This window comes from Oryzias melastigma, linkage group LG10, assembly GCF_002922805.2.
Source record: "Oryzias melastigma strain HK-1 linkage group LG10, ASM292280v2, whole genome shotgun sequence".
NCBI classification, from domain to species: Eukaryota; Metazoa; Chordata; class Actinopteri; order Beloniformes; family Adrianichthyidae; genus Oryzias; species Oryzias melastigma.
Genome location: NC_050521.1, coordinates 10,703,326 through 10,730,883, shown reverse-complemented (window position 1 = coordinate 10,730,883; position 27,558 = coordinate 10,703,326). Strand labels below are relative to the sequence as shown.

Below are 27,558 nucleotides of genomic sequence, written 5' to 3'. Positions count from 1 at the left end.
CTTAATTTTCTTTTCTCGTCAGAGTGACTTCATGAGAAAGTTGAGAAAAAACGTGTAATTAGTTTGAGCCAAAAGCATGTCATAACAATATTTGTTTTCTTAAGCTTTTCTTGAATAAAGAATTCTAACCTTAAAAAAGCCTTGGTTTAATAAATTTGTAAAAATGTTCTTTTTTCCATTACCTGTTCTGTATTTGTTCCTTCTGGTTGTAATTACAATTGTTTTTTTTTTTTTTTGCTATTCAGTGGACGTTTAGCCTGTCATGCTCAATCCTTCATTTGAGAGAAAGCCTTCCTGCATTTTCTTCTTTTTCATTTACATCTGTTCTAAAACGGAATCAACGGTTTTGGTTTGAAATTATTTACATTTTTTTTCAAGCAACTTCTAATTGGAAAATAGAAGAATGAACTTTGTTTCTTGAGTTATCGGATATCTGCTATAGTTATACATTTTTATAAATATATATTTTTTCCTATGAAGCCACAAAGAACATGATAGACATAAAAAGTGTAGACACTGTGGTTACACTTAATCACTATAGCACTGACAGTTCAATGCATTGTAGGTTCAAGCGATTATTCAGTATCTTCACTTATTTTATTTTTAATAACTGGATCTCTAATTATTAGAGTTGGGTGAAGCAATAATTTCAAAGTTAGGTTCAACAGGCAGTTGAATTTTAAATAAGTAATTTTTTAATTGTTAAATACAAAAAAAGAGCCATACACAAACAGATTTGTATTTCTTTAATCTTTTCATATGTTGTCCTTTTAAGTTTGTCTTCCCTGAGATTACAGTATAGAGTTTTATTCTTTTATTTACATTTGACACATTTTAAAAATCACTTTTTAAACAGAGGAAAAATTCATGTGGCTCAGAAAGCAGAAACATTATAGCTGCATTAGTGAAACAATGACAAATGTACTCATTTAATTAAGAAATTCACCAAAGAGAAAGTTATGCATAGTTACAGTGTGTGTTTTTCAAACACAGAGCTCAGACATTACATATTCAGTAGTAAAAGACAAAAAAAAAGACTATAAAAACTGCACAAAATTCAAAAGAATGTAACTGACTGCCAATCTTTGGTGGTTGTGTCCACTTTCTTCCTAAACTATGTTTGAAATTACACTTTAAGTTTTATGAAATTATCAAAAAAGTGCTTTGAAATGACACAGTTTCTCTTCCATGCAGCCCTAATCTGGCATGGCTCGGCTGGACAGGAAAGGAAAGGTTGCAAGATCTCCAACTGAGAAGTTCGAAGATCGTTCATTTCTGTTTCTCCCTGTTGGCAGTAATGAAAAAAAGACAAATTATTAATAATAACTGATGGTCAAGATGCGATTAATAGGAATAGTTTTTAAATATGCAAAGCCTTTTTAGCCTATTGTGTGAAATTTTTGTTTTCTGTATACTCTGAACTTCAGTGTGATTAAAGTCTCCATGGGGTGGACACGAATATTCTTACATCTTTGTTACATCCAAAGCAATTTGGTTTCCGTGAAAATCATTCCACTGAATTTGCAAACTGTCTACTCATAGAAAAAATTAAGAAAATGTTGGACACTAGGAGTTGTGTTGGTGCTGTATTTTTAGATCTTAGAAAATCATTTGACACAGTGAATCATTAAATTCTACTGTCTAAATTAAGATATTTGAACTTTTCCTGGGATGTCATTCAGTGGATAAAATCATATTTGGAATTCAGGAAACAATGTGTTTGCATTGACAGTGTCAAATCCACATTTTTGGATATTCCTGTTGGTGTGCCTCAGGGCTCAATACTTGGACCTCTGCTATTTTGTAAGTATATACATGATTTACCAAATTCATGTAAGAAGGCTGAATTTCAAATGTATGCTGGTGTCATCTTCACTGGTGCAAGACGCATCCAAGAGGCAGCCTCTGTTCTCACCTCAGCCATGGCTCCTGTAAATGAGTGGCTTTTGAAATCGTGGCTTCAACTGAATACCAACAAAGCTGTGTGTATGATGTTCACAAAACAAGCACAGGACATGGGGTGTGTTTTTGGAAAAACAGGAATTGAAAATAGTCTCTGAACTGAAGTGCTTTGGTGTGACACTTGACTCCACACTGAGTTTTAAAAGCCACAGTTTAGATTTTGTTATATAGGTAAACTGACAGCATCTTCACAGTCAGCCTCCATGACATTTGTAACAATTATCTTTATCTTTCACCCAGTAAAGATTTAAGAATCAAAGAAGGATATTTTTGTCTTGGTGGTACTGACTTCCCTCCTTAGACTTTTTGCCTCTAGAATAGATGGAGTAAAGTTTTTGTGTGATCATTCTGTTTTGATGGTTATTCAGGCTGTTAAGATTCTATTATTAAATTGTAAAGGAATTAAAGATGATTCACATACTGTTATCATTTTAAAGTAAATAAGTTGCAGTACCTTCTCTGAGGCGGGAACAGTGTGTTTTCCTGTCAAAAAAGACACAGATGAGTCAGTTTGTTCACAAACAGCAATGACTCAAACTCTGAACTGGCTGGTCTTACCACTGACAGAAGAAGAGGGCAGCCATTATCAACACGGACACAACATCCACCACAATCCAGATTATTGTGTAGGTCTGATAGGACTGAAATTGCAAAAGAAGTAACAGAAGTTTAATGTATTTGTGTAAAGAGACTGTCAATAATCTGGGTTATACACATACCCTTGTGGATCATTCAGAAAAGCAAAATTGTTTCAGAAAAGTCTTCTCTATTGTGGTAAAGTAAAATGTTAATATATTTTCTAAATCTTGTCAGAACTGTGAACTTTGGTTTGAGTTTTTGTTAATTAGGATTTTGTCATGTTGTGTTTGAAAGGTCCCTCAGGTCACACCAGTTTCAGGTTCATGATCCACAGCTGTCTTCAGTTCAGTAAATTGCCTGCAGCCTATTTGTGTGGTTTTCATTTTATCCTTCCCAGCTCATTTGCTCTGTTATGTCACCATTTTGTTGCTCCTGTGGTTTTTTTGTCATGTTTCAATTAATTTATTAAACGTACTTTTCTGCCACTTTGCCTGGTCTCCTGCATTTGGGTCCTCCACTACTCCTGTCAAATCTAGCGTTTTAAAAAAGATTGATAGAATGGTTCATTTAAAAATCCTAATGATCAGCAATCACATTCTGAAAAAAATCCTAAAGCCTCACTTTGATCATCTTTGATCTATTGTAAAGTGTCCCCAGTGGTCTATTAATTATAATTCTGGTGTTTTCAGGCAAAAAATGAGACAGTTTTTGCAGAGCGGCAGGTGTTTATCAGAAATTTGCCTTTGAGTTGTGGGCGGGACTGTTGGTGCAGAGCAGACATGGGCAAACTACGGCCCGCGGGCCAGATCTGGCCCGCCCCCACATTTGGTCTGGCCCGCTGAACAATATCAGAAAGGCATGATCTTCTTCCATCTGGCGACATAGATCAAGACCCAAAAAATGGCAAAAACCCCCCCCCCAAAAACGCCCAAACTAAAATTTTAAAGCGTTACAACAAATATGATCATATTGACTCACCATGTGATTTTGCAGATCAGTCTGCACGGACAGGATGGACTGAAACTTAGCTTCAAATGTGTCAAAACCCCCATTGAGGCCCCTCAAAATAGACTCAGACATGTCTTTGCATATAGCATAGGCATTGCTGTCTTCACGAGGCTTGGCTGAAACCTCGCTAGTGTGGCTAGTGCCAGCCCCGCTGGCGTATTCATCGATGGTTTTGGCTTTACTAGAGACGCTTGGCTTCGGCATAACTCCCTTTCTCATCTTGTATCAATAAAGAAGGACTTCTTAGCAGATAATATCACCCTCTGGTGAAGTTTGATGAGGTGTTTTACAAATTAATCAAAGCTACGATGGAGAGCACAAAAAACACGTCATTTTTTTATATATTACATTAGTCAGCTCAATTGATATCAGTGGCCATTGTTGCTTTTATGTTTCTCATCAGAAATTTACTGTGGCAACATTTTTAAGCTGAATTGAGAGGTGTTGAGTGAAAACCACTTGATGAATTCCCATGAAATGACTCTTTCAACAGATTGGCTGCTGCTGTAGATGGATGTGCTGCTCACCATGAACCAGTCAGGCTGCTCCACATCCTTCAGGAGGTGGCAGGAGTTTGTGGTCACAGAACTGGCCCCCGCGCACCACAGCAGAGAAAACAGCCAGCGCTCATTCACCACCCACAGGTTCACAGTAATATTGTCGGCCCTGAGTTCCCTGTCAGACACACACATCATCAGTAGAGAGACCTTGACCTTCACACGTCCACGTCCAGCTGAATCCTATGGAAAGCAGGAGCATAATTATTTTCATACTGCTTGTTTATGTAAATACATGTTGATGAATATCTACTGTGTTCACAACAGTTCTTTGTTTGCATCGTGCCTCTTTGCACTGCTTTACTGTTGCCTTGTGGAAGTTAAATCCATGTAGGTAGATTATACAAGATAGAAAAATAAAAACGCCCTTCCAACACAACATTGCATGCTCGACTAGATGAGTCCTTCTGGTTTTGTTGTATTCGTTTGTGGTTACTCTGTGATTTGTCTGAAGGAATTTGTAAGGAAAGTGTAGCAGGATGAAATGGTGGACAGGTATTGGCAATCCTGTTGATTGTCCAAATGCAAAATATTTTTTTTTATTTGTAATTACAGTATATATATATATATATATATACTTTCTATTTTTATTGTTTCAAAATGACTAATATTATGGAACCATCAAAGGGCCATCGAAGGGGTGCTGGGCTGAGTAGGACGCGTGTTTGGAAGCTCCTGCCAACTTAAATGAATAACTGTTATTCAGTCGCTTTTTGCAAAAAAAGTTATTCTTTTGTTTGTTCAGTTATTACTTTGTTCACATATTTCTCTACAGTTGCATTTTTAAGCTCGCTACATGTCAGGAAAGAATGCAAAGTCCCACAATGTTGTTCAAACGCAACTGAGGCCCAGCCTTCAACCTGCAACCAAGACGTCGGTTGTTATTACATTGGAGAGCTTCTAAATGCTCATCTATTTCGTAATGGTTAAAGGACACTATGTTTTATTTAAAATTAGAGAAAATTAAATACACACTAAGAGGAAGCAAACACAAATTTGACAGTAAATGGAAATGTTTTATCGACTATTTTTCAAATCTGGAGCTGTTACCCAATTGCGTTTGTGCCTGTGGTCTATTGATCTTTGTTGCTATTATTTTCGTATCCATTTTTCCTTTTTCTTTTCTTCCTTGATGGTTACACTGAGATGGGGCAGGGTGGGGGGTCTGCTCCATGTACGTTATTTGATGTTTCATTTTAGAGTATGCTGAATTTTGTAAAGACAAAACAGTAAATGTATCTCAAAGATGTATTATTTAGGAATATGGCAATAAAAGATATTTTAAAAAAGGGACGTTGAAGAGAAAAAAACAATTCAAGTATTTTTTTTTCTAAAATTTGAAGTAAAACATTTTTTGGTATCTGGTGGGCACTAGTTACTAATGTGAAACATTTTCTTTTTACTTAAGTGTTTAGAAAAAAACATTTTATTTTATCTGGTTAATATCTTGTGCGCACCAGGTATGTTTTTTTTTTTACTTCAAATTTTAGAAAAACTTTTTTTTTTTTTATCTGGTTACTATACGGTGCACACAAGTTGATAACCAAAAATGTTTTTCTGCTTTAAGTTTTGGGAAAAAAATTCTGGTTAGTAACTGATGCACACCAGATTATACCTGGAAAAAAATTATGTCTAAAAATTGAAGTAAAAAGAAAAAAAAATCTGTTTACTAATTGGTGCACACCAGATAGTAAACAGATTTATTTTCTTTTAAATTTCCCTTCAATTCTTTTTGTTGCTTCAATTTCCCTTAGGGGCTCTATAAAAATACGGTTCCCTGCTAATAATTTTTCTCTCAATAAAAATGTTAATGTAGATTTATGTATTTTTTTAGAAGTCCTTCAAATATCTGATAGTGTTTTTGTCCCCTAGCAGTTGTTAAAAGATGGTAGATGTAATAGATAAAAGTCTGAATTGATTAAAGCTGTTGCCACAAACTGGTGTTAAATTTCAGATGTCTTGTTATTCAAGGCCCAGCTCTGTTAAAGTTAATTTACTGTTTGCTTGTAAAGTTATTCTTGCTTTAATCCACCACTCCCTGTCTGGTAGAACATGTGAAAAGGTGATCTTGCTACTTTGTTAGAATGAAATCCTTAACACACAAATATTGCAGTTCCTCAAAAGACCACTGGAGGCAGATTCCAACAAGAAAGAATATTATTTCCTATAGTAAAAAGTCGGAGATTACATACAAAACAGTCTGGTTAAAAAATAAAAAAAAAAATCAAATAATTTTTTGGTTGAAGAGCTGAAATAAAAAAAAATAAGTTTATTTCAATTTCTAAGCTGTTCATCTACCATTTCTTATTTAAGTAAAATATTGAGGTCATCACTATTTTACCATGTTTTCTGGTGTACAGTCCCTAAATTGTTGGCATAATTCTGCACAAAGACCGGGGTAAACATTGCAGAGTCTTGTCTTTTCATTCAGCGTTTCTGTACCTCGACTCATCTTTCACTCATTAAAACACTTAACTGCAGGTCGGAGCTTGCAGTAACACCCAAGCACGAACCAAACATTCATAATAAATACTTCATGATCATCCATGCTTGTATAAAAACAGTCAATTACACATAAAAGGTTAAAAGTTGTGAGAAACCTGTGTCAAAACATATGTTGAGTGAGTTCCTTTGATGCAGCATACCTTCAGGTTCAGTGACGTGTTGCCACATGGAGATTCATTCTTCAGCAATTATTTTAGGAAAAGTTTGCTCATGCGTGCAAAATGAGAGGGGTATCATTTAAATACGTTCCCCCTCAGTATCATCACTGCGTTTCAGTGTGTTTGATGCTCACTCCAATGCACACTTTATTCATGGTTCCTAACAGCTACAGTGACTGAGATACCAGTTTCTTTTGCTTTTACCTGATTCTGTTCATGCTCAGGTGGGTGTATCTCACATTTAGGTGTCTGCCATTGTTTTTTCTCATTTCAGACTCATTGCTGTAGATGTGAACGAAGCCTGGAGACGTTTTATTCACCCACTCTCTTTCACTCGGAGGAAGCCAAAGAATCTGTAAAAAGAAATAAAAAAGTTTATTTTGTTATTATTATTATTTACTCAAAAAGTGGCCAGTCAAACCAAAGACGTAGTTTCTCCCTGGTTGACACGCATCTTTCAGGGGTTGGATTGGGGGGTTAAACCACCAAATGGTTCTCGGGCGCGGCTGTGTCTGCAGCTCACCACTCCCCCAGGGGATGGGTCAAACGAGGAGAACAAATTTCACACACCAAGGTGCATGACAACTGATTTTAACTTTGACTTAAAATGGATCCGACTTACCAGTCCTGGGTTAATGTTCGACTTCCGGATGGTGTCAATTATGGCTGCTGTGTCCTCTCTGTCATTTCTGTCTTTGTGAGTTCTGTAGAGGTCAAAGATCACAGAAATGTTGTGCTGTTTGGCCAGCTCCAGGAGCTGCAGGAGGGAAGGGACGGTCTGATTCCGGGCTGTCTGCTTCTCCTCTTCTGAGAGCTGGGACACCGACCGAAAAGGATCCGTCTTAAAAGAAGCAAAAGTTATCATATTTGGTTTTTATGTCACTAGATAGCATTTCATAAATATGTGTAGTGACAAAACCAAGTCCTCACCTTTAAGAACCATTCACCTGCATTCAGATTCTGTATTTCCTCAAAAGTCAGGTCCATGTTGCTTTTGATTGCTCTTTGAGGGAGCTTGTTCTTGACATTTGTGGTTCTCAGCAAGAACTCATTTTCACTGTCGTGCATCAAGAAGGGAATTCTGTCTTTGCTTAGTAAAAACAAAAACAAAATTAAAAAAAACTTAAATTGTGACACTAAAATGTTGTCTACCTGCAAAATGTCTGGCAGTATTCCATTAAAGGATATACAGTTAAAAAAAAAGATATCACATTGTAGTTACCAGTGTTTACAAAGTAAAAAAACAACTTAAACATTTTTAAAAAATCACATCATTCATATTTATGTGGCAGGAAACTTAAAGTACCACTCCAATCACATTTTGCTCTATTTTCAAAAAGTTCACCGGGGTCTTTTAATGATCATTTTGCCACTTTTAGCCAAGGTTTAAATAAAAAAAATCGTTTTCTAGGACATACTCTTGCAGAGTAGCTGTAGTTCTTTACTGTTGAGTTGTGAGTGGGACCGTTGGAGCAGAGTAAACCTGCCTCCGTTTCCCATCATCCCTTTGTTTACACTCACTATGACTATCTTATACCCACTCACACCCCCAACATAACATCACTGGTGCAGCAATAATGTGGAGCAATATTGGAGCCGTAATGTTCTGAGCCAGATGGCAACTCAGACGAGGAAAACGAAGACGCATTTGGATCTATTTGCCTGCAGCGGAACTGAGCGGAGTAGGGAGCTTGTGGCCTGCAGATGGTAGATTTGACATAATAATGAATAATAATGAACTTTTTTTTATAAAGCACTTAAATTATCCATGAGATTAATTGTCTTAAAAAGACCTCCATCATGAGCAAATTGCTGCAATAACATGTCAAAAACAGCATTTTCATTGGAGTGGCTCTTTACATGTAAAAGGAAACAAAGTGTTGGTACAGTACGACTTCTAAACAGAGGTTTCTAATGATGCTAAGAATTACAGAAACTAGCTTTTGTGCCCCCATGGCTCTGAAAAATTCTTCCTTAGTTGAACATTGTGAACGGTGACAATGAACATGATAAGAAAAGATTTTTCCTGGAAAGATTAAAGAAACAAAATCAACTGATGCACCAAGAGAGAGGCTGTACCTGAGCTGTACATCGGTCTCAAAGGCCGTCACGCCACACGCGACGCTCCTTTCAAACGCCATCATGGTGTTCTCTGGAGCCAGCTGAATATAGTGAGGAGACATGGCAGAGACTGTCATTTTCTTAATGCCCTAAAGCTGTTTTAAAACACACTGCTGTAAAGTGTGTTAAATGAAGCTTATCGGTGACCCAAAAACAGCCAACTAACAAGGGAATGGCTGCACAGCATATGTGGCCCACGTGCTTCTGGACATTTCCTCATATCTGAGCTGAGGGTTCACTGCATGCTGCCGTGTGAGTGATGGAATGGGGAAAATATTTTAACACTTTCTACTAATAGTAATTACTGTGATGTTTATACAAGGTGCAATAACGTTTGGTCAGACAACCGAGTTAGGCAAGTATGAGCTCAATCTAGCATGGTGTAATACACTGTGACATATTTTTTAAAAATGAAAATCAAAAGGCCTTTCATTTTTTAAGAAATAAGGGGGTTGATAAAGGAAGCAGTTTCTGCCACTTAAGTGCAGCTCATTAAGCCATTGCTAGCAAGTTGGAGCCTGTTTTTCTTTACAACCTCAGGTAGGATGCAACATGTTCAATCCATAACTGTTAAGTCAGATTGGGACTTTTTACTTTAAGAGAGACCAAGAGAAAGCTTCCCATTGCTTTTTGAGTTTCAATCAAGCTCCAAGAACCTCATTTATAAATAAGTTTTTGCAAAATGAAAGTTTTCTTTTCTAATTTTTCCAGAAGATTTGGGATTACACATATTTTCTGACCTGAGAATTGTTTTCCTTATGCTACATTCCAAAATATACTTTAGCATGGCAATCAATGAGAGACAGAAAAAACATTTCAAAGTTCATCAAAACAATATCAATCAAACAGAATCGTGCTCTTTTTAAACTGCATAAAAACTTATAATCTATACATTTAATCATCACAGATTTACTCAATCTGATGCTTTATGCAGCTCAACCAAAAGAAAAAAAAGAATAGAATCACTAAATATTTTTAAAACTCTTATACATCATACGAATAATCAAAGCTTTAGTGAATGCTCACCATTGGAGCGCCTCTGTGAGCAAACAGCTTTGGTTTTTCAGGTAAATCTTTCAGTTCTATGAAACATGGTGAGTGAATGGACAGGGGGGACAGGAAGATAGCAGCGGCCACAGCTGCAAACAGCACGAGAACCAGGAACCTGGAGTCTGCAAAGGGAGAAAGAAGGAATCATTTCAGACGTTCTGTCCCCCGATTCCATCAAAAGGAATGGAACGGCTTGAAACTTGGTGTGATTGTGATTAAGGGGGAGAAATAGGAAGCAGAATTAGTCGGTTAGGACCTCCATGCTCATTGAAAATTTTGGACTTTTAGTCCCTACTGCGAAACATGGTAGAGGAAACATCATAGTTTGGACATGCTTTCCTGCTTTACTGCAGGCCAAGAAGACAAATGGATGGACAACATAACCTGTTTGTGTGTTAACTTTATCTATTTATTTTACTCGAGTTGCATGAATGCATTTTTGTGGTGTCAGTTTGTATTCTCTTGACTTTTTTCCCACACTTACTTTTTTTGATCTTGTGAAAAGCCTGGAAGACAAACGAGCTGATCAGCGTCAACGCTGCTACTGCACCAAACTGCAGGAAGGGAGCTGTCGCCTGAGGCCGACGGGGGAAGCACATACATGATGGTCACTCACAGCCAAGAAACGTTGAGTAACAGTCATGAAACGTTTGGAGATTTACGGTCTTACTACACCTGGAGTGAAAGAGAAATCGTTGGCAGTTCTCTTTTCCACATCCCCACAATGCCAGATATTCCACCAATGATGATAATCACTCCCAAAAAAAGAAATATCTGTGAAGGAAACAAATTTTATTTTATTTTTATGCAAACCTATGACCGTAGTTTAAAAGATTTATCCTCAGCTTATACTTCACAGAAATCGGCTGAATCGCATCCCTACCATAATCGTGCAGTCTACTGTACTACATACTACTATCAACCAGTTTCATTTCCAACGCTCTGCAGTAACTGCAACACATTTATTTTTCAAGCCTGATGACACAACTGCCTCCAGTGTTTCAGGTCTTTGTTATATAAGCTAGCAAAATGAAGGGATCTTTGAGATTCTGAGATACAGACAAGACAAAATAGGTGGCACATAAAGGTTTTTTTTATTTAAAAAGCCTCAACATACCAAATAACTATACATTTTAAAATAGGAAAAAAATTGAAATAATTTCCTACCAGCTCCACATCTTATTTGAATATATCTGAAGCTATAGTTGGATTAGAAAGTAAATTTGTGGTGAAAACGTTGAGTCAGAAGAAAATAACGTCTAACCCCTCTTGCATTTAGAATGCAGCTATAACAGGCTTGTCTTCAGAGTTTTGGGATGTGGAAATGATGAAGTTTGCTCCACCATTGTGCCTTCTAATTCCTCAAAATAAGTATAGGTAAAATGAAACAAAATGCACCTTTTGACATATCCCCGTCAGGGGTTACCACAGCACATTTGAGAGTTTTACTCCAGATGCCCTTCCTGACACAACCCTGTATGCTGTCCGGGCTGGGGACCGGCACAGGGAAACCCAGACCCGGCCCCCTTACACAATGCATGTGATTGTATTACAGGTGTAAAATTCCAATGGAAGATGTTATCGTCAGCCTTTTGCAGCAATTGAGGCGATTCCCCTCAATGCGACCTGATCAAATCACTAGGAATAAAGAGCAGTTGAATACCTTGTGCAGCCAGTGCAAGTCCAGCTTCTCTCCAAAAACAATTTGAATCAACGCAAAGAGCTGCAATCAACAGAAAAAGTGTTAAAAGTTGAGAACATAGATCATATCATTTGGTCATTCTGTCGTCACGGTTTCCTCACCAGCAGCAGAACACAGTAACTGGTTAACACTGCAGAAAAGATGATGATCACCATGAACCAATTGAACCAACGGTTCAACCATTTGAATAGCTGCCTGCAAATGGAACAATGGAGGTTGTGCAGAGTACAGGTCATCAGCGCGGACAAACAAAACAGAAAAAACTGGGCTTTTGTTCGGCTCTGGAGGTCCATTACCCGTTTAGTTCCTCTTGGTCATTAAATGTAATGAGACAAATGTACAGCCAGCACAGGGAGAGCAGGGACACCACAGTGACGAATGACAGCCAGCAGCATGACATCTGCAACGAGAAAACAATTTTGGGAGCTTTTATTTGGCAGACCTTCAAAGTAATATGATAAAAAAATACCTTTGTTGTTTTGTAATTGTGACTCTCTGAGTAAACATACAACAGAGCCAACTTTTTATTTAATGGGGCGGTTCCTTGACAACACAGCACAAAAAAGGCTTTGAAGTGTTTTTACTGACACTCCCGCACTCTGTACACCTGTTTATACAGAGAAAATAGACCACCCCATCCTCCTGCGTCTTCAAAATCCTGTTGAACCAAAACCCAGATGAGCTTGTTTGAACTTGAACATGTTTACTTTTCTTGGCAAACTTTCCCTTACCTATTTAAAATTGTATTTCCTGTAAGTTGTTTTTTTTTTTGTGTGCTTTGCTTGTTTTTTCATCCAGCACAAGTAGCCGTGGTTTTATTTTGCCTCGGTGTTTCACAAAGAACAAAGTTTGGTTTTGCATTCTTTATAAAGCTCAGGAACAGTGTAATCCAGGCTGGAGTCAAAAGATTTCAGACAAAAGACAGACTAAAATCAGAACAAAGCTACATTTCCCTCAAGCCCTTTTTATCCATAGCACTTCCTCTCATTCACTGGACCAGTTTTAGTCAAGAGTCCAGGAATTTATCTTTAAACATCAAAAAACCAGGTAACAAGAGCAGCACAGCTCCAATGTAGTCCAGAGAAGACCAGTGCACCCTCATCACCCCAACAAGAAATGAGTCGATTGTCCTGCTTAACCCAAATACACTAAAAGCCCCTGCACATCAATGCATGACCCCGAGCTGTGCCCCTCATCCACACAAAGATGCCAGAACTAGACCCAAGCAAACAATGAGCACTACTAAAAAGAGGCTTAAAGACCCACTCCAATGAAAATCCTGTTTTTGACATGATCTTGAAGTATTTTTTTTCACGATGGAGGACATTTATGAAAGAATTTAAGATTAGAATTTTGCGTCTGAGTATTTCTTTATTTAAATTGTGATAATTCAGGAGCATATAAAAACCCATGATCTGGAAAAGTTCTCAGCTGCTGTGATGCAGCGACTGAAATGGGTGGGCCAAAGTCTCTCTGCTAAGCTCTATTCTGATGCATCCAATTCATCAATGTCTTTGCTTTTCTCATCTGAGCTGGCATCAGGCTCAAAACTGTACAGCTGGATAGGTCCAAAACTGCTCACTGTTTTTGTTGTACCAGCAATGTTAGGTTGGGGTTGTGAGGGGCTATAAGCTAGCAGGAGAGTGTAAACAAAGGGATGATGGGATATTGGACGAAGGTTAATTCCATGCCAAGAATCCCGCCCACAACCTAGAAGTGGATTTTGAAAGAAGTCCAGCTGCTCTACAGAAATGATGTTCTAGAAAATGACAGGATTTTTTACATTGGCTGAAAACTTCATAATCATAGATACAAGACAACTAGAATGATTTCACAGTAGATACTAATATAGTTGGAGTGGGACCTGAAGTCTGTGCAAAGATACCGTTTTATCAATGTTATCAACAGCAGACCTAAATATGCGTACTGTGAGGTATTTGTTTTTTCCCACTTTAAACTCTGCCATTGGGTCAGATTAGATGCTATTAATACCTGGTATTTTGGTTATGGATTCAATGCCACATCTGTACACAATTTTGCTGAAAATGTAATTACTTTGTTTGTTTTTAACATGAATTATCCTCTGATAACTAAGCAGTTATTTTACCCTCAACACTACTGTGAATGTTGAATTTTGATCCCAAAAGAGGTCATCCTTGGAGGTGTTCGAGAGAACTGATAACATTTTTAGATAAGGATGATAAAACGTGTCTTAATGTCAAAACATTTTTCCTGAACTATGAAAACACATATTTCATGACATTCATGAAAAAAGATTTTGGAAAGCATGTATCATTGCGTTTTAATGAAGTGGAAATCTATCTTATTTTAGTAATTGTTAAGAACATGGACTGTAAATATCACAGTTAATTTATAACAATACATTTAAAAATGCATACACTTAAAAAATAATTTAAAAAGCTGCTTTGCCAACTTTCTCAGGTAACAGAGGGCTTTAACCTCTAGGTACAGGATGTTTATTAGATACCTAATATACATCTATTCAGGACATTTACTCAATTTTGTTTCTCTGTTAGATGTCTAACAGTAGTGTTATGAAAGATATCTGCATATAGAGGTCTACACACATATCTAATCTTAGGATATTTTCAGATGTCTATTGGAGTACTTTTATACAAAGCATTTACTTGTTAAAAAATGAATAGTGCAATTTTACATCCACCCATAGAACCATCTGAATCCCATGTGAGGTTGCAGATTTGCTGGTTCCAGTTGTGCTACTGCTGAAGATGGCCAAAGAGTAACCAAAAAGTTCTGCATTCCAAAGTTAAAGGTCTCAGCCACTTGCATCAAAACAACAATCCAACATCTGGATTTCTGTTTGGATTTGTAACTTGTCATATACCTGAACAAAATGATGAGGAAAGCTTTAATGTATTGGTCAGAGTGGAGCATCTTTAGAATGATCTTAAAGCACATTTTTCTGATCTTCTGCTCCACAACAGTATCTAAGCACTGCTCAGAGATACATTTCTTAAAGAATAGTCTTGCATTTGCATGTTCAGATTAGAAAAAAGAGTGGATTCCACACCATTGTTGTCATGTTTAAATTTGATATAAGGAGAAAAAGGATGACGGCACACCAGAATCACAATGATAGAAACATGTTTGACTTGTCTTTTCTATTTTATATACAGGTATCCAGTATCTATTGCTGTGAGCTTTGAAACAGCCATGATTTAAATATCTAATAGGTATATCTGTGCCTAGTGGGTACATGTTACATGACTCTACGATAACATGTTTTGGAAATTATGTAAATAATATTTTAATTAAGATTTCTTTTTCGCGTCTTATCTGAATCTTATTTTATGTTTTGCTATGCTGTGTGTGGTGGGAATTATGGAGGGAGCATTGTATGTAATTTATAATTTTTGTCTTGCTTTTGGTTTTTAAATTTGGATTTTTTAAATGTGAAGCACTTTGGGCTATTTTTGTCAGAAAAGTTCTGTATAAATAAAGTTTGATTTGATTTAACACTCTTCCTTTCACAAAAAAGAGCACTGAATAATTAGCAAAAAAAAGAGTACAAAGTACAGCAACAAAGATTTGTTCCAGAAGTGCATTTGTTAGAGTTTTAGTTGAATTTCGCAAGTGATGCTTAGAATTCTTAAAAGCATCTTTTAAATAAATACTCAAACACTCATAAAAATGAGTCATGCACATCTTTGTAGATGAGTGTGCATATAATTGTGTAACCCTTGGGGTCATCTGGACCCTGCAACACAGTGCTGAACTTTAAAAAAAATGTTCAATCCACCTTCATCCACATTTATCATGATATGGATAACACGTCAATGTAAGGTTTGGGTCATCTGGACCCCATAAGGTCTTATGAAAATTCTTTTTGTATCCTCTGTTGTTACAACATGGAATGTTGTGTTATTTTAGTCTTACTATACATGTTTATTTCTTTCTGGTCCCTTTCCATTGAAAGATTTCAATTTTAACAGAACAAATATTCTCCAAATGGCTCACTTTTCTTTGGCTGCTGCTGGACTCCCTCCAGTAGCAGCTGTACAGACCCCTGCTGCACACTCTCCAGCAGCTGCACACTTGACGCATCTCGCCTCCTCTTCATTCACAGTCGGGGAAATGTTCTGCTTTGGGCGTCTCACAGCTAAAAATCAGGAAAAAATGCATGATTAGTGTTAAGATTGCTGATATCTTTCGGTCCCCTCACCTGTGGGACACTGACCAGGACGGGGCAACAGTGACAGCAGACAGTGGGGGGCTCTTTGGGGCATTAAGGCTTTCCCTGCTCAGAAACTTGCCTCAATAGAGTCTGTGTGCTAGTAGAACTGGAGCCCCTGGCAACGCTCACAATGACCACACCATGGGGCACTGAGAGTACCCCACAGTCTCTTTCTATTCAAGCCTCAGCGGCACAGGCACAGTGACAGGCTGAGCCGTGCACGGAAGACGTGAGACGACTGCGAGCCGTTGGACATTCAAAGCGGTTTGTGTTGCGTCTTTCTGTGGAACCGTTTGAGGCCAGCTTTCCCTCAGCATGTTGGGGCACATCTCATGGCAGGTTTCGGTCCCCTTTAGGTGAAGAAGTTATGAGAAACAATGTCACCAAAATTGAGCAATCAGCAGTTTCCGTTGAAAAAAAACCCCCAGCGCCATGCTCCCTGCTTCTTGTTAAACTTGATTTGACCTGGAGTTTTGCCAGTTTTTTTTTTCACCTGTATGTCTCAACATTATTCTCACACCTACATCCCCCAGGGTAAAATTCTTCTGTGAGGTTGTCCTTGTCACAGTTATTTATTTATTTTTTCTGCAGGTTAAGCGTGGGGTGTCTTCTCAAAAAATGGAGGAAGCGTTTTAGGAAAATACGCACTTTCTCGGACTGGTTCATGTTTGAAGGTGAAAGTCGGCCTGTTTTACTAAAAAAGCAAAGCCTACAAGGAAGTTTTACCATAAAGGTGTTGAGTAATACAAATGAATGTGACCAACAACTGTAGTCACAAGATGACAAAGAAAACGAAACACAAAAAGTCCCTGTCACGTTCTAAATTAGCAATGAAAGTTTTCTTGAGGTTAAGCTGCCTTTTCCCGGTGTATGTTTTTTTTTAAATAGGCACAACTTTACGTGCAACAGCTTTAAACAACACTAAACAACATCTTCATTGTGATAAAAACTGAATCATGTGATCCTTCACAGTGTAAACTACAGGACAACCCTAAAGCAGACGCTCACACCTGTTTTGTTTAGTTCAGAGACACACCTTTCCCGTTTATGTTTCTAAATGGAGTGAAAGTCAGTGTGCTCCTCTAACTGAGCTTAATGAGTCTCAAACCAGCCAATCAGATCCTGTAAAAGATAAAACCCTGCAGGGAGGAGAGGGGATAAAGGACAAGCAGACAGGGTTCCTCTGTTTAGGTTAAAAATGCTGACCTGTTCTGACATTACTTTATCTCTAAAGTTCAGCTTTGACTTCTCTGAACTGTCACTGAAAGTCTTCCCGGTCATTCCTCAACAAACTCCATCAGGATTTTGAAACATTTCCCTTTTGAGTAATACTTAAAAAAACATGTGTTTCTTTTTTTAAGTCACAAAAATTATTACATTAATTAAATAAATACAACATGCACAAAATGTCTCAAGGACAAAGTTTTAGAAACATCTATCTATCTATCTATCTATCTATCTATCTATCTATCTATCTATCTATCTATCTATCTATCTATCTATCTATCATCCATCTCACCGTGTATCGGGTCAGACGCGCACTTGTTTGGCTGCTGACATCGCTGGGAGTCTGTGGGTCGACTGTGTACGGCGGCACACGAGCGTCTGCAAATGAATGAGGGGTGGAACCCAGAGGGAGAGAATGGGAGGACGGATTCCTGTAAAAGCGAGAGGAGGAAAAGTTGTCACTGCTGCGCTCCTGCCGCGCGCCTCGTTGAAGGTGAGTCTGCGGCAGGTACGAGAAAGTTCGTTTATCAAAAAGAAAAACCTATGAAAATGTGTGCTTTTCATCAAAACTTTATTGAATTTAAAACTAAGCGGGTTTAGTTCAACAGTAAGCAGAGCGCAGAGAAATGGATCTGACTCCTTCATGCGTAAAAGGCGCGTGAACTCCTGAACCGCAGTGGTGTGACACGGATTCATTTACAGTAACTCAGATTTATTGAGACAAATCTCAGCAAGCTATCGGGATACCATTAAGTTTCTAATTTAGCATTTTAATTACTGTCAATTTACTAAAGAAAGATACGGTATACAGTAATGCTGTCAAAGTTTTTGTCGCACTCTTCTTTTCATTCGAAATTAATTTTAGAACATTTTAACGTAAAGTTTCTGGACTGTATATTTGAAGTGAAATAGCTGAAATTAAACTGGAGCTTTTTAAGACGAACAGAAAAGAGTTTGGACTAAAATATAACAATAACTGAAGTGATAGAATTAAAAATAACATCAGAAACATTTCAGACTCATATGAGGGCAAAACAGTGTCAGAAAGGGTGATTTTCTTTGTATCTCAGGATTTAACGCAAGGAAAATTGTTGGTGTTACTTCAATAAAACATTTTATATGAATCAGTGAAAACATGACTTGTAATAATAAAATATTTAGCAAAAATAGTAAAAATGAGCACATGTGGAGAAACTATGGTCAGCCATAGCTCCATTTGAGTAATTGGAGAGTATTTAATTGGTACATGAAACCTGTAGAGACTTGACTTTTACGTTTGTTGGTAAAACTTGGAAAAAAAACCCACTTGGCAGGTGGCCTTGGTTTGTATTTATTGCTTCAATAGTGTAACTGACAAACGCAGATGCAGGTATTTCTTATCAGCACATCAAGGTCACAATTTTTTGTGATGAGCTGAGAGCATGTAAAAACAAGTTGGACTTATAGACTGTTATTGTTTCATGACATGTTGTCAGATCCAAAACAAGATTCAGTGGATTTTTGAAATAAAATAAAAAACTTTTTTTTTTTTTTTAATTTGCTAAACCTACAGTACAAGTCTTCAATTATTCATTGTTCTCCAAACTTACACAAATCCTTTGGAAGTGTTTTCTATCAAACTGTTTATTATTGTTTTATAACTGAAAATTATTATAGTACAATTAAAAATGATTTAAAACGACTTTAATTTATATATACAAACAAGAACTTTAAAGACAACCACGGGGTGTTCTATGAGAATTGAATATATTTCTCGCCAGCAGGTGGCGTGATGAGCTAAAAGCAAACTAAAAATCCGTAGAAGAAGAACTGCTAGCATTCAGTTATTTCTAGTGAGCTACATTTTTGATGCTTCATATCAGGACTTTGCGTGTGCTTTTATGTAAATGTTGAGCTTTTTTTTCCCCTTAAGTTAACTAGTTAGAACTATTATACAAACCTGGATTGAACCACAGGTAACCACACTTCTCAAATTTCGAATGTTTTCGTAAAATAAAGCTAGTGTTAGCATCTTAGGCTCGTTTGTTGTTTTCACTGAAACTGTTTACTGTCGCGAATGCCGGCAAAAAATAACTTATATTTGATCTAAATCATTATTCATTTATTCTTCCGACTCTTATTAATACACATCATTGTCATTTCATGGAGTTGTGTTTTCAGCGCGTGACAGAATGTTTCATTATCGCGAGATGGCATGTTAGCAGGCGCGCGGAAGGGACTTTCATTTCCAACAATGTCCTCCTTTTTGTAGGATATTTGATCAATGATGGATCAGAAACTTTCTTATGATGACTACCAGCTCCCAGTCGTGTTCCTGCCCGCTTATGAGAACCCACCAGCATGGATCCCCCCTCATGAGGTGGGTCACAGTTCAACAGAAACTGATCAAATCTGATCTCTATTTTGTTTATTTGATGAGACATTCGATTGCTTTAGGACAGTAGTCTGCAACCTGGGGCTTCGGAACCATATGTGGCTCTTTTATCCATTTATTGTGGCTCTTAAGTTTTAATAAAAACTATATGTGTATGTACGTATATATTTATCTTTTAATAAGTCTCTGTTTTTAGACAATTTTGTCATTTTGTAACCAGTCACTTCATTTTATGCCTTATCACGATTGTTTTATTGTATAAAAAGCCCATCAGGGGACAAATGCTGGACTGCTGCTTTGCTGTATGTCTATGTTTTTATATCCGTCCTTACTAAATAAATAAATACAAATACAAAAATGCTTGACGATTGAATGAATAAGAGATTAGTTTTGTCATTTCTGTTTAGAGTTTTATCGTGTCAAGCATCTAAGCAAAAATAAAAAGTTGAATTTACTGTCAAAAATTCAGTAGAAAAGTTCTTTAAATTCGTGTTTTTAATTTAGTTTTGAACAAATGTGGTTTAAAATGATTAAAGATGATGGTGTGTTTTCAAAAAAGAGCTCAGGTATTTCTAAATATTTTTTTTAAATAAATAGATTCTACTAAGATATTTATTTTTTTTAGATTAAAAGGAAAAAACACACCAAAATCTTAATGATAAAAAAAAACACAACAGTTGAATGTTTTTCATTTTTAATAATGATAAAAAAAAGCTGCTGCAGCAGGACAACCTTTAATAACAGAGTGGGTTTTATTTTGAAAGAAACTAGTGTGTTCTGCAGTTAAAACTGTTATTTATAGAAACATATTGACACTGTTGTAATTCAATTACTGTAGTATTTAAAAGCTAAATTTATAAATAAATGTGTAATTGCTCAAAAAGCATAACTAGTGTGCATTTTAAACAATAAAATTGGACTTTTGCAAATAAAATAGTTTATACCTTCTGTTACCTACAAAAAAGTGGAAATCATAAATCCCTCAAGGAAATGTATATAAAAGTTTATTTCTTGATCTGCTTAGTGGTTTTCTATCTCTCCAACTGTCAATTTCTTTTTAGTCCAATGTTTGCATGTATTTACGTGTGACCATGCACAAAATTGATGGAATAAATGTTGGTCACGTGTAATGCTCATTTCTGTATTGCCCACGCATATTTTAACCCTAATTGTAACCCCGTCCTAATTAAGTGTCTAACTTCTTTTTTACAGTTTGTCTCTGTTTCTTGAAACTGAAATGACATTCTCAAACTAAAAGGTCATTTGGCCAAACACACTTACACTTCTGCACAACAGTTCAGCTTACTAGAAAAAGTACATTTCTTTCCCAAAACTCATCAGACATGACTCAGAAGCAGATTCTCAAGTAAAGAGTCAATGCCATCAAAATTACATAAATCCTTCTCAGTTACTTTGGCTCATTCTCAACCACTTGGTTCTTCTCTCAATCTTATAGATTTTATTCATTCATTTTAGAGCTGTCAGGCGATTAAAATTCTTAATCGCGATTAATCGCATTTTGTCCAGAGTTAACTCGCGATTAATCGCAAATTTACATTTGGCCTTTTTTTAAGGAAAAAAAATGTGTGGTTCGTGGAATTTAGTAGTTCTACATTCATTATGAAAACAAGAATGACAAAATTAATAGTTTTCATCAGAAATACTTTATTTTGTAACATTGTATTGAGATAAATTTTCTTAACAATAAAAGGCTGTAACATAAAATGCCTAACAAAAGCCCAAGTGCAAGTGAAGGGCATTTTAAATTCTAAACTTCAATCAACTTTCAGTAAAATAAAATTAAAAAAACATCAAAAATCAAATTTCCATAATACTTTCATGTTCATTTTTTGTCAGGACCAAATCTTTTCCTCCTCTGCTGAACTACAGTAATCAATGAAATAGAGATTTATCATTTCCAATTAACTTTTGTTTTTTAAGACATTAAAGACTGAGAAAAGCGGGATACACTGTGGATGCCGCCGCGTTCTCTGGCTGCAGCTCGATGCAGCGACGTGTCCAGCGGAGCTCACGGATGAATATGCCGGCAGACAGACCGCTATGCTGGGGTTGGATCACGCTTAAACCTCCAGAGCATTTAAAACGTCCCCCGGTGCGCTTGCTGTTCGGAACGTCGGGGGTGCGCAGCTCCACCAGACGTGGTACTGGACGCGAACCGGAGCCGGGTTAGGGTGCAGGAGCTCTCCAGGTCCTAGCGCCGGCTGGTTTTAGCTCGCAGCTCGGTGTTTGGAGACCCGCCCGTGATCTAGTGTGAGAGCAGCCGGTGAGTTGGAGGGCGGGACGCCCGCGCGCGCGGTGTGGAAAGGCACGTATGAGAAAGTCCGCGATTAATGCGTCAAAAAAATTGTCGGCGTCAAGCACACGTCAGATTAATGCGTTTTTAACGCGACAATTCTGACAGCCCTAATTCATTTTATAGATTCTTTGGAAAATAAGTTGGGTGCTTCAGTGCAACACCATGGATCACCTGCGACGCTCATATCTCTCCCAAAACAGTTTACCCATGCGTCAAAACCAGGTTTATTTCTCACATGATCAGTCAGTGCCCTCAAAAAGCATCGTCCTTTTGGCAGTTTGTGAGCACTACAAGTCAGAATGCCTATTTTTACCTATTTGTCAGCCATCATATGCAGCACCTGTGAGGTAACAGAACTAAATGTCTAATTAAACTCTTCATTTATTAGTGAAGTTGAACAGTTGTTCCAAGAAATTCATGTATGTCAAAATAATTTGAAAATTGAACAAATGTTTGTGCATATGATGGTTCCCACACTGAAATCTTGCTGACACGTTTTAAAGACAATGGCCATTTGACTGAGACTTGTCTAATCAGTTTAGATGAACAAGATCTAATTGTAAAATGTGCTAACCGTAGGTTCTTCGGCTAACTCTGTGCTACTTGTACAAAACCACTCACAAAGTTCACTGACACTCTTGAGACATGTATTAAGACAATTGAAATTGGATGAAAGCAACATAATTTGCTTTCATCCAAAATTGCATTCAGTTGTGAACAAATGCAAGTTAGTTTGTAGATTTTTCCAAGTCCCTTTAGAATGTCATTTTATTTTCCATAAATGAACCAAACCAGTGGAAAAAAACTGTCAGTGGACAAACCTACAAAATCAGCAAGAGCTCAGACACTTATTTCCTTTACCGTGAATAAAAATCAGCTGTCAGACAGTCAATTAAAACTTCATGAACACTTCATATTCAAAGAATTCTCAGCTGCCATTATTTAATGAAATAGAAACTCCTAAAGAAAAATGAATCACAAATGTGAGGTTATACAGGTAAAAGAAAAGACATAAAAAGCTTATTTTTTATGTATTTCTTTTGAAAAACACATTTAAATGTGATTAAAGCTTAAACTTCAAATTTCCAAACACTGCAGCGAGTTCATCACCCCGACTACAACAACGAGCTGACCCAGTTTCTGCCTCGAACCATCGTGCTGAAGAAGCCTCCAGGAGCACAGCTGGGATTCAACATCCGAGGGGGCAAAGCATCACAGTTAGGCATCTTTATATCCAAGGTTTGATTCCACCCGCCTATCGTGATGATGAGTTTGACTTTTTAAGTGTCCCAACACTATTAAATGTGCTGCTTTTGTCATGTGCCGACAGGTGGTTCCGGATTCAGACGCCCACAGAGCCGGTCTGCAGGAGGGAGACCAGGTTCTGTCTGTCAATGATGTAGACTTCCAAGACATAGAGCACTCCAAAGTGAGTCTGTTAACCTGCATTTATTTAATTTTTTATCTGCAATAACACAGAGGTCATTTCAGGACACCTAGAAAACAAGTAAAACATGTTCAGTACAGAGCAGTTTGAGGCAATTCAATTGTTTTCTAATCCAGCATAATCCAGAGTAACGAACGGTAACAGCTCCTGTGCTACATTCACACTTTAGCACAATATCTGCAGTAGATGAATGTATACATACACTAATAAATACAAGAACACTTCCATTAACTCTGAAATATCGCAAATTGGTATTTGATAATAAATTTTCTTGATTTTGAAAAAACTCATTTGTCAAAAACAAGTTTTTGTGCTTAGAGTAGGGAGTTTTGGGGCGTATCCAAATAGACATTTTTCTCAAAACTGCAAATTTTTCAAATTAAATACACTTTTTGGTATGAAGTAGTTGTCCTGAGCGCAGCACAGCGAGCTCCACGAGAGATCCCACAGCATCACAGCTGCGTATCATAAGATTTCATTTTCATTTCATCAGTACTCGCACTTGGAGCTTGCAGCCTGAATAAGACGCAGAACTCTCCTTTGAGGATGAGTACGGTCTGCTGTGACAAACTGAAATGGATCATGTTGTGTTTTCAAACAGCAAAAAGGGTCCAGCTGCTTTCTTGTTAGAATGCTTATTTTCTTATACAGCTGAACAAGTTTCTCACGAGTATCTGCAACTATCAATGGACTCGCTACACTGCAAGCGCCGCACTGTTGTGACGTCACCCAAATGCTCCCTTTTAGTGTATCAGATTAAAAAAAAAAACAGTTGTTCTCACCCATCGCTGTGTTTTTAATGACTTATCGTGTGAGTTGGTTTGTGTTTATTTACATAATTGTGATTTAATGGAAACTGTGTCACTGCGAAACACATTTATAGGATTTTGATATTATTTTGCGCATATGTGTAATGGAAACGCAGCTAGTGAGGCTTCTTTGAAATGAGACAGAGCAACAAAGTTAAAAGTGTAACACACATGGATATTTGCTGTTCTGTCTCAGTGCCATAAGGCTTTCTAAATCCTGATTAGAGCAGATTATTTCTGCTGGTCAAAAAGCCAATCTTGAAGGGTTTAGTGAGGACTTAGAAAATAAAGGAGATGGGATAGAAGTTCACAAATGTACTATAGTCTTCCATCTATGTTCTATTCCTGTTTAACCTTTAGTAAAGAACGTGTAACATTAAGAAAAATATTCAAAACCGGACGGGTTGGTGTAGTTTTTTTTACGTCCAGTAAGGTGGTAAACAAAGAAGGAAACCTTAGAAAAAAACTACCACAAAGCAGAAACTGTCACAGAAAGCACTTGATGAAGAGGGTCGTGAGAAGGCAGGTGGGATGCTGGATGTCAGGGAACAAAAGCCATCAGATGACTGATCATTTAAAACGGTTGCAACTCAGTCATCATTCATCCGCATGAGTGTCGCGATGCGGACGAGTGTGTAGTAAGACAGCTATAGACATCCCTTATTCAAGCATCCAACCATTCTTTTTGTTATGTGCCGAACCTTAAGCCACTAACTCCGAAAATCTTCTGTCTTTATTTTTTGAGCCAATCAACAAGATGTTTTTCTGTTTGGATGCTCACCGTGACTAGTTTGTCACTTGGCAGTGTGTTACTGGTATCTGGACAGGGCATGACGGCAGTTTCAGATCATCATCCTCACAGGACTCTCATACCCAGCCTGCTCTATAACCACCACAGCAGAAACCTGTAGACAGCAACGAGCAGTCAGTCACGCTCATGATATGGTTTCAGCGTCTTGATGTGACAGACGTGTGTTTGGCGCCATCTGTCAGCAGCAGAGGCAAAACTGTATTAGTTATGATTATAAATTATTAGACTTTAGGTCTTTTATCACATTCTAAAATAGGTGAAATCTTTATTTTTTACACGTATTCTAGATGTTTCAAGGCTGTAAAACTCATCACTACACACTTTATTTTCTCAAACATGAACATTTTCACACTTTTCTCTCGTTTAAACTCTCAAAGTGTCATAGAAAATGGTTCAGTTTTATAAAATGAAACCATAGATCATCTCTGCTAGCTGCATTTATTCTGTACTGTATGAGAGACATGGCAAAAGAAGATTGATTGATAATGGGCCAATCAGGATGCAGAAAAATATGTGCAATGAAAAGAGAAAAAGCATATAAAATCACACAAAAGAAACCAGAGAAAGCTAAAGTGAGTTATAAAGAGGGACCGCTGTTAGTTTATAGATTATTATTGTATAAGCACTTTTGAAATGTATAAGGTCTAACAAAATTCGGAGAGTTGAAACTGTCACTAGGTTTGAGAGGACGAGCTGGAATTCACTTTTCAACGTATCAAGATTCTGTATTTTATTTTATTTTTAATTTTGTAAGCCGGCTAAGATCTGTGTAGATGTCATTGGTCCAGTGTACACTTTCAAAATACATCCAAAAACCGCAAACATTTGTCCCCTAATGCTGAGATGTCCGGAGGAACCTCTCCCTTAACCCTTGTGCTCTCTTATAGGGTCCAAATGACCCCACCCTTATATTGAAGTGTGATCCCTCCCATGACAAAGGTGGACAGGACTTCCTGTCTGCCATGGACATCAGTAAATATCATAAATCGTTGAAAAGTTATAAGAAGTTGCTTTCCATTTTGACCACATGGGAATCGGCCAGAACCGTCTATAGTTACTAGTCAAATGGCTGCCTACTCATCACATTTTCTACATAACAAATGCAACTTTTTACAAATAGGAATACTCAGAAATGCAATTTTAGCTTAATTATCTGGATACATGGCCTCCATCAAATGGATGTTAAAAACACAATTTTCACTGGAGTGAGTCTTTAAATCAGGAACATGCATAAGAAAAAGCTTTTATTCTGAAGCACGTAGTTTGTGCACAAAGAAAAGACAACCTGATTCTGAATCAATAGAGGCGTGTGTCTTCCCCCACAGGCTGTGGAGATACTGAAGACCGCTCGAGAAATCCTGATGAGGGTCCGCTTCTTTCCTTACAGTAAGTTTGTGTTCACTAACCCATTGAAAGTGAATGAAGACTTGTCACTGGTGGATTTTTAGCCACACAGTGGGTGTTTTGAATGACTCAGCTTCAATAAAGATCTCATTTTTTAGTGATTTAGTACCAAATGTTCAAGTCCTCTTTTAAAGCATCAGCAAGTACTGCAGTGTTTGTACTGGTTACAAGATCTCCTTTTTTGCTGAAGTTTTCTCACACACTGGCTTTTATCTGTTGTGTTCGTAGAGGATACTTTATTACATAGATTTCATGCACAATGTGCAAAAAATAAAGATAATATTCGCTTGTAATCACAAACCAGCATGTCATTCTACCCAAAGTGCATGCTGGGATACCGTGTACGGACTACAAGGAACGCGAGAACGGCCTCAACTCATGCTAGAGTATCAGAAATAATGGCCCAGCTTTTAGTCCAATAATAAGGTTCTTTCTTCCTTTAGATTACCAACGACAGAAGGAGAGAACTGTCCATTAGATGGCAGCAGAGGAAGACTAACCTTCATCCTCCCACAGACTCCGGCCTTCTCTCTGTCTGGACTTCAACAGGACAGATGCACCACCAGATGACTCATCCTAAACCCTCCACTGGTTTCTATTTGAAAACCAGACTAACTGCAAGTTAGGTTTGTAGATTCTGTTTTGGAGAAGTCAGGGACCTCAAAGGCTAAAGTAAAACGAAACACTGTATAACACTTAAACTTAACACATCCTAATTTAATCTTATGAACTTGAGTAAAAAGTTCAGACTGTGCACCTTTAGTACAGATAAAACAAATATTTTAGGGAAATTAATAATGCTGTAAGAGAAAACATTGCAAGAATTCTGGAAAATTTGATGCGATGCTGAGATTTTTGACAGTTTTATATGAATATTTAAGTTGTGTAAATGTAAATTACTTTCACGATGTGACTTGTTTTTTGCATGACTGTTTCTTGAATCTTTTTTAAACTGTTTTTAAGTGTGACATGCAACATTCTGGTGAAATTCAGCTTTATTTAGGATCAGTTAACGTTTGTTTGAGTCCTCTTGGGCTTCTACAAAATGGAAGCCCGTGAAATCTGCAGACTTGTGCGCCTTGGGATGCTAATCTTTATACAACTGAACATTCAAGTTTCTGCATTATTTGTTAACTTGTTACTTTTGTATATGATGCATTTACATACTTTTAGCTATTATGTCTTTAAATTACTATTAAAATGGAATAACATTTTAATTTAAAAAAATCTTATTTGTCTAATAAAACATTTACATCACTTAAATCACTGAAGTAACCTTTACAATTACTGAACACTATATTAGACACACCT

The 27,558-nt window shown here is 37.3% G+C and overlaps 2 protein-coding genes across 4 annotated transcripts; one reads left to right on the top strand and one right to left on the bottom strand.

The window, feature by feature from the left end:
* Positions 1–731: 731 nt before the first annotated feature.
* On the bottom strand, positions 732–17,462 carry gdpd2 (glycerophosphodiester phosphodiesterase domain containing 2). 2 transcript variants are annotated; one of them, XM_024266034.2, is made up of 17 exons: positions 17,378–17,462; positions 15,642–15,783; positions 11,939–12,042; positions 11,744–11,837; positions 11,604–11,663; positions 10,616–10,714; positions 10,425–10,515; positions 9,917–10,062; positions 8,849–8,931; positions 7,700–7,859; positions 7,392–7,610; positions 6,974–7,122; positions 4,077–4,224; positions 2,521–2,603; positions 2,417–2,445; positions 1,825–1,929; positions 732–1,285 (listed from the first exon to the last, which is right to left on the bottom strand). In XM_024266034.2, exons 2-16 carry the CDS (start codon positions 15,726–15,728, stop codon positions 1,850–1,852), a joined length of 1,632 nt encoding a protein of 543 aa, XP_024121802.1. In that variant the 5' UTR covers positions 15,729–15,783; positions 17,378–17,462; the 3' UTR covers positions 732–1,285; positions 1,825–1,849. The 2 variants fall into 2 exon arrangements, with proteins under 2 accessions (XP_024121802.1, XP_024121799.1); XM_024266031.1 differs by lacking the exon at positions 1,825–1,929 and having other exon boundaries at positions 17,378–17,461.
* Positions 17,441–27,510, top strand: pdzd11 (PDZ domain containing 11). 2 transcript variants are annotated; one of them, XM_024266036.1, is made up of 6 exons: positions 17,441–17,578; positions 19,337–19,444; positions 22,875–23,015; positions 23,107–23,205; positions 26,169–26,229; positions 26,691–27,510. In XM_024266036.1, the coding sequence occupies exons 2-6, from the start codon at positions 19,349–19,351 to the stop codon at positions 26,723–26,725; spliced, it is 432 nt and encodes a 143-aa protein (XP_024121804.1). In that variant the 5' UTR covers positions 17,441–17,578; positions 19,337–19,348; the 3' UTR covers positions 26,726–27,510. The 2 variants fall into 2 exon arrangements, with proteins under 2 accessions (XP_024121804.1, XP_024121803.1); XM_024266035.2 differs by lacking the exon at positions 17,441–17,578 and adding an exon at positions 18,858–19,040.
* The last annotated feature ends 48 nt before the right edge of the window (positions 27,511–27,558 follow it).